Here is a 13,006-nt window from a genome sequence, read left to right as displayed (position 1 = left end):
CTGCCACGCCGTCACAAATCAGACATGTAAAAAAGACGTATAGGCCTATGGACCCCTACGTTTAACGTATCGATACTCGCGGATGAAAAATCAATATCTTCCGAGGGGGAAAAAAAATCGATAAATATTGTAGAATCTATATAATTATACAGCCCTACTTTTTAGTTTAAGTAAAAAAAAGAAAGTGATGAATAACCTGTGCATCAAGCTCCATGATATGAGCCACCTTGTTCCAGCCAAAGCCCACAAAACGACGGTCATACTCAGGACTGTCTCTCTTCACCATCACATAGGGCTCAAAGTCGGCCTCCCACAGCACTTTGTAAGGTGTGGTGGCTGTCCGCCATTTGGCAAAGTTAGTTGGCGCATGACCTTTGGTCCACACATGGTATCTATAAGGATCAGAGAATGAAAAGAGGAGAAATTAAACAATGCAATGAGCTGCAATAAACAATTTTTCGTAATATTTTATTGACGGGTTGTGAATAATACTGTCATGACACCGTCATAAACATGACATAACACCTGTCATGAACATGAGTAAGTCTTCATGAATATTTATGACTGTTGTCGTAAAGTGTCATTCAGTAAATCATGGCTTTTAATACAAGTTGACATTATTCAAAATCTCGTCGTTATGACAACTTGACATTAACCGAGAAATCATGATCTGACATAAATTTGTTATAAAAGTATTACTGATTACACTTTAAAAATTATGTAGCTTTATCTTTAAAGCTAAAGTTTAATCAGTAATACTTTTATGACAAATTTATGTCAGATCATGATTTCTTGGTTAATATATAAAAGCCCAAGTTGCAACATTGCACCACAGAAGAGGTGCAGTGCAGTGCAGCTTTTCTATGGTGTACTACATTGATGCTATGGTGGCACACTGGCTCAATACTTTTTCTTGTGTTTTGGGGGTACTAACATGGATTGATTCACTTTGCTTTGGGTGAACCACCTCTAGACTAAACATGAATCACCACTACAGCAAACGTGCTCTTCTAAGGATTGTTTTTGGAATGGAATGTACCCTGGTGAAAATATAGTATGCATTAGAATACTTAAATGTATTTTAAATATCCTGTATTTTTCTGAAGAACACTTTTAATATGTTATCAAAAACACTTTACATGAATTTGTTTAAAAGTATATTTTAAATGTACATTTTAAAAATATATTACAAATGTATGCACACAATACTTTTCTGAAGTTGTACTTTTGGTAGTATTTTCAAATATCTTAGTGTGTATCTTAGTAAACCTTAATAAATCTCAAAATAAATATATTTCAATAATATTTGTAAGTACTTTGTAAATAGTGTTGAATAATTAGACTAATTATATTTCAACAAAATACTTTCAGTGTTTTCATATGTTATTTTATGCTACTAAGTATGCCTTTCTGGGTGCCTTAATAATATTTTACTATTTGCTTAAAAAGGCAAAATAAATAAGTAAATAAACAATCCTTATGGTGGAACTTACAGTAACATTGTTTAACAAAGTAATAAATATTTTGTTCATGCCTCAAAACATCAAACGTTGACAGTTTAGTGACAGAAAAACATTACTTGTCCTTATCACTAAATGTAGGATGCATCTTCAGTTTCACATCTCTCCGAATACAATCTGTTCTTCTCAGTTCTTTAACGAAAACACGGAAGTTATCTTTACCCAATTCATTTTCAGACGTAAATTCTATCTGTGAATGGCATTAGCTCCAGTTCACACTCCAGACCAGATGGTGGCGGTAATGTGCACTTTCAGGTTTTTTTGAAAACCGCCATAAAAAGAACGAGATCACCGTGAAAGAGAAGAAATGCTCTGCTCTTCAAATTCAACATATTTTATTCGCACATAGAGAGCTCCTAATGGGTGCAATGAAAAGATCAGTACCCAAGAAGTACAGCCTTGGCCAGCCGCCTAAAGAGAATACACAAGAGAGAATGAAGTGGCTCTTCTCCACCCAACCAGCTAAAGTGTACTCTCTAAAGACTGGCAGCTCAACTGAACCAGCTGCTACAAAATGGGACTCACCCTGAATGGTTAACTGAAGGGCGCACAATCCTGATCCAGAAGGATCCCTCAAAGGGTTCAGTCCCATCCAACTATCGGCTGATAACCTGTCTCTCTACAATATGGAAGCTCATGTCAAGCATCATAGCGGCTAAGATAAGCGGGCACATGGATAAATACATGAGCACAGCACAGAAGGGCATCGGCATAAATAGCAGAGGAGCCAAACACCAACTCCTTGTAGACCACACAGTCGCCCGAGACTGCAAAACCCGACACACCAACCTGTGCACCGCTTGGATTGATTACAAGAAAGCCTATGACTCAATGCTACACACCTGGATCATTGAATGCTTAGAGATGTACAACATCAATAAGAGCCTTCATTGCAAACTCGATGGGGCTATGGAAAACCACCCTTGAAGCCAACTACAAACCACTTGCACAAGTGTCCATCAAATGTGGCATATACCAAGGAGATGCTCTGAGGTGGGGATGCTCTGTCCCCACTGCTGTTCTGCATAGGCTTGAACCCCCTCAGCCAAATCATCAAGACTGGCTACGGATACCGACTCAAGAATGGGGCCACAATCAGTCATGTAGAGGAGGTCCTCTACATGGATGACATCAAGCTATACGCCAAGAGCGAGTGAGACATCGACTCACTGATCCACACCACCAGGATCTACTGCACTGACATTGGGATGTCATTCGGACTAGAGAAGTGTGGTCGGATGGTTACAAAGAGAGGGAAGGTCGTCCGCACAGAAGGGATCTCACTCCCAGAGGGAACAATAGCAGACATAGAGCACAGCTACAAGTACCTGGGAATACCACAAGCAAATGGCAACCTCGATGAGGTCACAAGGAAAGGAGCCACAGCCAAATACCTCCAACGAATAAGGCAAGTCCTGAGAAGCCAGCTCAATGGCAAGAACAAGATCCGTGCAATAAACAGCTATGCCTTACTAATCAGTAATAATTAGTAATCAGATACCCTGCCGGAATAATTAGCTGGCCAATGGAAGAGATGAAGGCCACGGATGTTAAGACTCGGAAGCTACTAACCATGCATGGAGGGTTCCACCCCAAATCCAGCACCCTGAGACTGTACACAAGCCGTAAGGAAGGAGGCAGAGGACTAGTGAGTGTGAGAGCCACTGTCCAGGATGAAACATCCAAGATCCATAAATACATCAAGGACAAAGCCTCAACAGACGATGTGCTCAGCGAATGTCTCAGGCAATGGGGAACAGAGGACGAGGTGCTAGAGGTACCATCATGGGAGGACAAGCCCCTACATGGGATGTACCACCGACAAATAACTGAAGTGGCTGATATCAGGAAATCCTACCAATGGCTGGAGAAAGCTGGACTCAAGGACAGCACAGAGGCCCTCATCCTGGCTGCACAGGCCCTAAACACCAGAGCAATAGAGGCTCAGATCTACCACACCAGACAAGACCCACTGCTTACACAGGTTGTGCACTGACACGTTACCTCGTCAGTTACCTCATGACTCTGAGTATTACCCATTTTTCCAGAAAAATAATAGAGTAAACAAAAGAGAGTCTTAAGTGAGAGAGAGAGAGGTCAAAAAACTGTGTGGCTCCACTCCAACAGCCCCCAACTAATTCTCCTTAGCCACACCCTCAAATCCTTAACTGCAATTACATATGCAAATTTACAAGAAGGCCTTAGTATAGTCTAATATGACAAATTAGTATGCAATAGAGATTTAACTAGTAATCATTTTTATCCAAATAAACAAATTACCATAAGAAATATAAACATAATTTATCCTAAAGGTCTGAATGAACTAAAATTGAATTTAGGCTTCTACAGATAGTGCTCCCCAAATTCCAAAAATATACAAAGTATGCTATCAGAGGACTCGATGTGTTGGGTAAGATCTACTCTAACATCAAATTGAGTTATAGAGGAATTGACTGATACTATGGGAGACTGAAGGAGGAACAGCTTATCCTGCTCTTTAGTTTTTATAATTTTATAAATTTTGAGGCTCAAGACAACAATTAGCTCAGAACCCCACATAGATTTGAGTCAATCGAAAGGCTGATTAAACTACTAGAAGTGAAAGTTGCATTAAGTAATCTTTGTGGCAACAAAACAACTCTTCCTATAAATAATGAAGAGACAGACTGCATGCCCTACACCAGGCAACCCACCTTGGAATACTCTGGGAGCTAAACCAAAACAGTCAATCTGACTAAAGGACCAGGGGCAATAACCCCTCACATGGACGAATCATTGAGTCAAAACACACATCCCAACCTCAAAACCTGCTGCACCGATGAAAAATAAACAAGGAGAAAGTATTCCACTGGCCCTGTTTCACAGGACAAATGACCAGCCCAAGCAAGAACACATTCTGATTCCATGGGAATCCCACTGAAAAAAAGATTTGCTGCACTTCAACAAGAATCCGTGAGGGGAACCTCACCTTCAGACATCAGCCATAGGTACAAAGTACATTCACCCCCAAAGCGAACACTAAGAAAATCACAAATATACCAAAAGTACTTATTGTCGGATATGAGACAGTAAATGGCATCAGCTGTTTCTGCAATGCCAAGAAAACCAGAATCATGGGCTTTCCCGAATACACTCTTTCTGCTATGACAGAGACAATACTCTCTCTAACAATGGATCAGCCTAATATTGAAACTCTAGTTGTGCATGTTAAAGCTAATGATCTGGCAAAACAACAATCGGAGATTCTGAAAAAAGACTACCATTCTTCTGAAAGCTATTGGAAAACTAAAACTGAAGATTTTTCTTAGTGCCCCCGTCCCAGCAGCAGGATGGGTGACCTGAAATACTCTCGACTGCTTTCTATAAATAAATAGCTGATAAAAGCATGTGCTGCCAGCACAGTGCCATTCATCGATAACCACAGAACCTTCTCTGAACGTTTCCACCTTTTCAGATCTAACAGACGCCATCTTAACAAACATGGGATAAAGCTATTCTCTGCAAACTTATTTCATTTCATCAATGGGAGCAACAACATGGCCACAGAACAACTGACCAAAGGATGCCTGATTAGGAAGGGACCCACCGCATATCAGGAACAAGCTGTTCCTAAAGAAACCAACAAAACATCAACTGGAGAAGGAGCGACTGCTCTCCCCACTCCGGTCCCCGCACCCCCCTCTGCTCGGATCCCTGGCCTCTCGGTGCATCAACTGGACATGGAGCTGTGGACAGCTGTCCCACTGACTCCAAACCCTTCCTCACCACTCTTGCACCTAAAGGATCGGTGGCCTCATCTCATCCAGGGCAGGACAACACCATCCCCCACGCACTCCTTCATCACCTAATGGGAACCAAGACTCTTCTCTAAAGGCCTCATCTCATCAAGACATGGTCAGTTCATCAGAAATCTCATCACCTGAACTGAGTTTTCTTAACTTCAGTGAGAAACTGAAATGGGTTCTCTCCTGAGCACCCAAAAAGCATGTTTCCTGGATAAAATTACTTATTTTCTTAGTGCTCAAAGAGCAAAACTACCTGACTCTGATTCCCCAGAGTACCCTCCAATTGTTTCTGTAGTCTGAGATTGAGTGCCAGACATTATCTTTACACATTTCTTCAAGAATGTGTCTAACCCACCAGCATTACAAAACAGGACTTGTTTAGTGACCTGTCTGGATCACTAAAAGAAAACTTACAAAAAACAGAAATACAAAATACAGTCTCCAGAAATCAAACATCAGACCCATCCCCTACCTAAAGGAACCTGAATCTCAAAAACTATCTCCCACTAACTCACTCAAACTGGCCCTTTTAAATATTCAGTTACTAACACCAAAAGCTTTACTAATTAATGACTTCATCACCCAGCATAATATTGATGTTGTGTTCCGGACAGAAACATGACAATACTGAATCACCTGTACTAACTGAATTAGCACCTCAGAAGCACAGGGGGGCGGACACCCAAAATTTGAGTCATAACAGGTCAATTGAATATCACGTTTATTGCGGTTGAAAAGGAAAAAGTTGCCAAGTTTAGAGTTAACTGATTACGGTAGTTTCCGAACGGTAACTGTAATAGTAAAAGTGCTGATCCTTTGTGTCTGCTACTAGCATTTGCTAAATGAAAATAGGCGCCTTCTTTTTCTTCTTCTTCTTTAGATTTCAACGGCAGCTTGCATCCATTATTGTTGCACTACTGTCGTCTATTGGATCCTAATAGCTATATCTCATATTCTCATAAAGATCCCAGTATTATTTTTAAAAAAAAGAAAAATCTTCTTTTTCCTCTCAATGCTATCAACAACATTCTCAAATTTCAATTCCCTATTATTACCTAATTCCGTATTAATGGGCGCTTTCTTCTTTTATTTCCAATTTTGACTTCCAATGATTCACTTCCTGCTAAAGAGCCCCCTGGTGGTGGAAGAAAAATCCACATATAAGCCGCACCGGACTATAAGCCGCATGGTTCAAAGCTAAGGAAAAAAAGTAGCGGCTTATAGTCCGGAAAATACTGTAACTTTATACAAAACTGCAACATATGTAGAAAACTTCCTTACTGACTTTGGTTAACTTTTTTCTATCTTATGTATTTACTATGATTGTCTTGTGGGTTATCAATATTAATGTTGAAGTCACTGACAATTATTAAACAAAGGGCCAAAAAAGCTGTGCGATATTCTTGATAATTTTAATCTAATTCAACATACAACACAAGCAACACACAATCGAGGTCACAGACTGGACCTGGTATTTCCAATGTCTCTGTGACTGAACGTCACGTTTATTATAAAACATCACGTTTTATAATAAACGTTTATTATAAAATCTACAAAGAAAGACTGCGCAGCTGTCACTCAACACTAAAGCATGCAAAGGAAACATTCTTTGCAGAGTCTTAAGCAAAAACATAAACGATGCTTAAGCTTTATTTGCAATAATTGACAGCGATGTTACCACCTGAATTTTCCTTTCCTAGTATTTGCTATTTCAAACCAATCTTCTTCCAGGTAGTATAGGAAAGTTACTCAGCCAGGCTCTCCTTTGGCTTGATCAAGGGGACAGATAAACCATCCTCATTCATGTCCTTTGTCACCTCTGCTGCTGTCTTGTGTTAAGGGAGAACAAGTGTAGCTTCCCTGGTAAGCCACAATTGTAGCTTAGCAGGGAAGGAGTCTGGAAGCAAATCTTTCTCTGTTTCAGGACCCATTTAGTTTCAGAGTATTCCTTGCATATTTGCAGCACTGTGGGAAGGGTAGTCATTATCAAAATATAACAGTTTCCCGTGTAGAAATACTGCTTTCCCCCCATGCTTTTTGTCCAAAATCTTCCTTGGCTCTGCTGCGGAGAAATGTAGCAATAGATCACTGCCTGTTGTTTCTGTCCCCAGAAGGTGGCGAAGCTAGCTCTCAGTATGCCTTCTCCAGTTCCATTTTTGGATTCCATATTTGGATTGATCTCTAGTGTGTCTCCAAGTAGTTTTTCCACAAAATCTCTTGTAGAAGAATATCTGGATGTTTCCTTAATGGTAGAGCACTTTTTCTTGTTACTCAATATCTACTCCGTGTTCTGTGCATGCTCCTCCTCTGCATTAACTCAGTCCTCTGTCTCCTTCATTTTTTGATGTACCTTTATAAGTTCTGAGTAAATACTTTCCAGCTGTTTTGTGTCTTTTTGAAATGTATGTAATATTAAAATGTTTTGAGACACTGAAATTTTGATTTTCATGATCTTTAAACTAGGGGTGTCCAAAGTCAGTCTAAGGTGATAAAAGTTAATCTAGCATAACTAATCTACTCTCCACTTTCTTTATATATATATTTTTTAATTAAAGCTTTTTACTGACCTGTGAAATGTGATCCCTTTGGACCTTGTTATCTTGCTATCGTAGTGTTGACTATATCAAAACTTTGCGTCCCCTTCTCAGATTCTTTGCTTGATTGTGTCATTTCCCCGACCACCGATATTCCTGACTCAATGTAAAGCAATAGCGCATGTGACACGTGATGTCCAATCCACTAGAGCACTGAGCCCCAGGACTTGCCATTTACGTTTTACAAAGGAATTTTAAAAAGCATTACCTGTCTGTAAACGCTTTGAATACATGTATGTATACCATCTATACCATCTATACCAAGTTACATAGATGAAGGCACATTAGAAAAAAAAGGTGCAGGAAATATTGGTGGGGATTGTCCCCTTCATGCCAAAGTTGGTGGGGACATGTCCACACTAGTCCTTCAGGAAGTTACACCTATGCTTTCTGAGATGCTGGACAAAAATGTTTCCATGCTATATTTTTAATAAAAGTAAAGGAGAAGTAGAGCTGCTTGCAGTAACACTTAAACATGACAAGAAATAATATAAGTGTTTCTGTTTCACACCTAAAGGTGAAGAGTGTGCCCATGTCCAGCTGGGAGAGTAATTCTGCCTTAGACTTCGGGAAGGAGAGGCGATATCGCAGAGTCTCAAAGGCTGGAACTACTAGGGCTTTCTTGGTGTTGGCCATGTCAAGCTGTACCACTGATTTCCTGCAAGGAAAGACAATGAATGCAAAGGAAGTTGTGCACTATAATAAAATTGAAAAAATGAATTGAAAGACTTGTCTTTCTTACCTGAGATACTCATAGAGGCCATACATGGGGAGGAAATCAATGTCTGATAGGAACATATAGTTTGTGTTGACTTGCTGCATGGCAACGTTTCGCAGGAGATTGACTGGATAGAATTGCCCCTCTTTGTAGACTACATGGTAACCTACATTTCCGCGGCCCATCAGCACCTCAGATCCCTGTGCATATCGCAGGAACTGCTGTGCCTCAGCATCTGAAAGGTATAGGGCCAAACTGATGGGGCCTTCCCAGTGCTTACAGATAGCCTCTAACATCTGGAGCCTACAGAGGGGGAAGGACAAGTATGGTGACCTCATAAAATATGAATCACTAAAATCAACTATACTTTCCAAACACTGGAGTTTTATAGGCTTATAGTGGAACTACATAACCTAACAGCTAAAACCTGCAAATCCTTGAGATGTCCACTAAAAACGCTTATAGCTGCCTATTTTAACCCCTTAATCCTCACCCCCTAAATCACCAAAAACAAATGAAAAGGTATACCCAAATTAAATCAGCTGGTGTTCTTGAACAATTTAGAGTGCATGCAAAAGCTTGGTCTCTTTATGAAGATGACATGTCAAAAATACTTTAAGTAATTTGTAGCTATTATGTTTGTAACAAAAGAAATTGAAACATTTTGCTTCACCCAGATTTTTCATTTTTATTTCTTGTAAATGCACATTGAGTGTTGAATGTATTAACTGGAAAATACAATAAATCTGTAGAATAAAGTATTCTGCTTGTGGATTTCAAGACTGATCAAAATAGCACAAAAAAGAAATGTCATTTTGGACATGTTTATTTTTGAGGATGTACAGGTGTTGTCCAAGTGTGCCATTTGGAGTCTCCATTTGGAGTCTCCAAATGACACACTTGGACAAAATCTGCTATACAAACTTCAATGACTGTAACTCCTCAGTGCTTCAACATACAGCTATCAATGAGAACTCTAATGAAAGATAATGACCAGAGGAATCCTCTGGTAGACACATTACTGATAGTGGAAATTATTTATAATTATATAAATAAAATAGCATATCTGGGGGGACAGGGGAGGTTAGCGCACAGTCAGACCTCCTTCCCCTTCTTGCAATACGCTGTCCGTCTGTCCGCCCCTATCCATCACCCCCCTTCCACCATCTCTCTCTTGACCCACCCCCCCGGGCCCCTCCTCCTTCGCACCCAATGATACGCTATGATATATCCACTTTAACAGATGTACCAAAAATGTTTAGTGTACATCTCTGAAATGCAAAGAGTATATGATTCAGCTGTACAGCAGTACCTGTCCATAGATAGCTGGGCAACAAGAGTGACATCACTTTGGTCAGAACTGGGTTCATACTCATAGTGGAGAAAGTAAAGATGTGTTCGATGAACTGTAAATCTCTCTCGCCGAAATTCATAACAGGGGTCATCTTCATCAAGCTCGGAAAGAGTTTTTTGCAGCTGCAAGAAAAGAAAAAAACACAAACAATTTAATGACTGAAATATCTGAGTTGCAGTTAGTGCAGATAAATAACCCCAGCACTCCATGTTTACATTCTCCATCTTGTTACAAAATGATTGATAACTAACTATAAATCCTTAGTGATCGTATTTTGAGAATAACTTTTTGCAATTCAGCATATCAGCTTACTGAGTTGTTGACTTTGGCTGTCAAATAATGGGAAATATATTAAAGAATCTAGAAAAAAATTTACGTACTATAGATTTTATTTCACCTCTTCCAGGCTTCATAGAATGGGTCTACTCACCAATAACCTATACTGGAAATGCAAAACGGAATCCAGAACTTTATACATGCAATCTGGGAATATAAATGCATTTCTCCATTCTGGAAAGCAGTACTACAACACATCGGAAAATGGATAGGTGTGGAGATACCCACGTCACCAAGACTATGCTTATTGAAGGATCAAACAGTGATGCCTAATATACCAAACACCAAAAATAATGTTAGTTATTAATGATTAGTTAATAATGTTCTGAAATAATAAAAACTTTAAGAACAAAAGTTGCTGACTGATGCCAATATTCCCATAATATGATGGCAAAACAGATTGCATTCTCCACAGCAAACATATGTGTTTCCATGGCAAGCCACAAAACAGTCCACCCGGCCTCTTGTCCATTTCTGATACACCAGACAAATAAAGACTCATCCAAAATATTCTTTAGACGATAGGACTCTCTGACAAATACTGGGAGTCTAAGATGTACAAAGTGTCTTAAGTCTTAAGTACAGTCTGCTGCATGTACCTTTTCATACATTTGAGGCCGTAATATCATTTGAGGCTGGCAGCTTTCCTAACACTTCTAATCCACCTACTTTCTTTTTGCTACAAATCTGTCTGCCCGTACAGTCTGAAAGGCAGGCAGAAAGATACAGGTGTAGGAAATTTGATCCTTCAGCTATGTCTTACTGAATACTTAACTCTGCATTCCCAATACTCTGACTTGATTCTTGTCAGCACTTCAAGTTCATCCCTTTTATTTGTCAAGGACCTCTTTTTGAGAAATAAAAGCAACTTTTTAAACTTCCTCCTTCTCTGTCTTCACTTTGCCTCTACAACTTCTCTTCAGCTTATCTTGGGTTGTGGGTTCTCAAAGTCTATATAATTTTAGCTTTTTAAATATTGATCAGCTGAAGCTGACTCAAAAAACTGTTGTTGCTATGTTTATCCAAACAGTATAAAAGTAACACCAAAAATTATGTCTGCAGCCCATCATCAAAAACCACAGTAAGTAATCTTTCAAAAAGCAATGTTTGGACCAAGAAAAAAGGAGGAAGGAAGATTTCGAAAAGAAGAAGTTATGCAAAAGATGTCACCTTGTGAAGCAAAAATTTGGAGTTAGGATTTCATGAGAATACTAAAATGTCCAAATTAACATGACATTCTTAAAAAGTTTGGGTATTGCAGTTCATCATAAGGCCAAAAAACAATTAGAAAGTTATTTTACAATTGAAAAAACACTGTTTAGCACACATGTACTTTGAACAGTTGGTTTATTAATTTCTTAACTGTCCGTAGCTCTACTGTGCTGCAATACAAGGTATTTCAGAAAAAGTTTCACCTACATTTTCACTGTTGGGGTCAGCCTCGCTTGGACAGCCAAACAGCTCCCGTCGCAGCAGGTTACCATCATACTCCAGAAAAGTAAGATAAAGATTTCGAAAGAACTCAACATGCTTATTTTTGACTCGTAGCTTCTTGGGGGAGTTCCAGTGGATCACCTGTTTAGGAGAGCCATACAGAAAAGTTAAAGCAATTTCCCACAGCTCAGAAAACGCTTAGCCAGTGGGCTGGTAATCAGCCTTTTAAACATTTGTTTTATTTCCTGCTGTACCACAGTAACTCATCTGATGGATAGGCAAAAGTTAAGTCACGTATGTTCCAAGACATATTATTTTTGTTGTCATTGTAATGGATTACTTACTTGTTTCAAGTTAGAAAAACTATAATGTTTTCCATGAATTTCAGTTTCTTCTTGTTTACGTTCAATGCTCTTATGCATCAGTTGATAAATTCAAGAAATATTTACAATAATTCACACAAAGTCTGATGAACACAGTTAAGTTTACTTTCTCTTTGAGCAGATATCAAAACAATTCTTCAGTGTACCACGGCATTCCACAAATAATGGTCAAAAATATAGTTAGCTTGGTATGGAACCAAGCTAACTATATATCCATTTTTCTTTCTGATCTACTGTCACACAGCACATTTCGTATTATTTTTCAATAGATGACTCTTACACAAAAACATACTAATTGAAGATACTACTGTTAAGAAAATAAATATACAAAATGTATACAATAATCATACACAATAATAAGCAATGTAACAAGATGACATTTTTTGTTTTTTACAGTCACCTTAAATATTGGCAAAGACTGATTATAGAAAGTTCTGAACACCTGATCTCACCTTCAGGTCTGATACATCTTTGTAGCATTTTTCAGAGCGAGTGTGGTCTGACAGTTGAACGTTCCAATAGCAGGGCAGCTGGTAAACAAGGAATGGGTTCTGCTTGATCACTGCATTAAAGATGTCCTAAGGACCAAATGGCATACATGACAGTGACAGATTTGACAAATTTGAATAAAAACAATACACTTCTTAATAACAAACAATGTATATCTTTATCTCTATGTATGTTTATTGATATAGCATTAAACTTGTAGAATGGAATAAAACCAGTTTTTATTGTTGCTCTGTGGGAATATCAAATGCAGATATAAATATAAGCAATAATAACAAAAAAACACACAAACTGTATTGTAAGGGAAAATATACAATGCCAGAAAAATGACATTCTGTACACAAATTATCATGCATGGAGTTGAAGACATTGTCC

General features: G+C 38.8%; 1 protein-coding gene across 1 annotated transcript in view; it reads right to left on the bottom strand.

Moving 5' to 3' along the window:
* Positions 1-13,006, bottom strand: part of large1 (LARGE xylosyl- and glucuronyltransferase 1) — a 72,658-nt gene that overhangs the window by 6,749 nt on the left and 52,903 nt on the right. Inside the window, exons 8-13 of the mRNA XM_088003227.1 lie at positions 12,577-12,702; positions 11,727-11,882; positions 9,930-10,093; positions 8,642-8,920; positions 8,411-8,557; positions 197-392 (exon numbers count right to left, since the gene is read on the bottom strand). Of these exons, the coding sequence (XP_087859353.1) occupies positions 197-392; positions 8,411-8,557; positions 8,642-8,920; positions 9,930-10,093; positions 11,727-11,882; positions 12,577-12,702 (1,068 nt within the window). The remainder of the gene's footprint in view (positions 1-196; positions 393-8,410; positions 8,558-8,641; positions 8,921-9,929; positions 10,094-11,726; positions 11,883-12,576; positions 12,703-13,006) is intronic.

The sequence above is a fragment of the Poecilia mexicana genome, unplaced genomic scaffold (genome assembly GCF_051168715.1).
Source record: "Poecilia mexicana isolate PSO_F unplaced genomic scaffold, ASM5116871v1 scaffold_23, whole genome shotgun sequence".
Classification (NCBI taxonomy): domain Eukaryota; kingdom Metazoa; phylum Chordata; class Actinopteri; order Cyprinodontiformes; family Poeciliidae; genus Poecilia; species Poecilia mexicana.
This window is presented reverse-complemented; position numbering and strand designations above follow the sequence as displayed.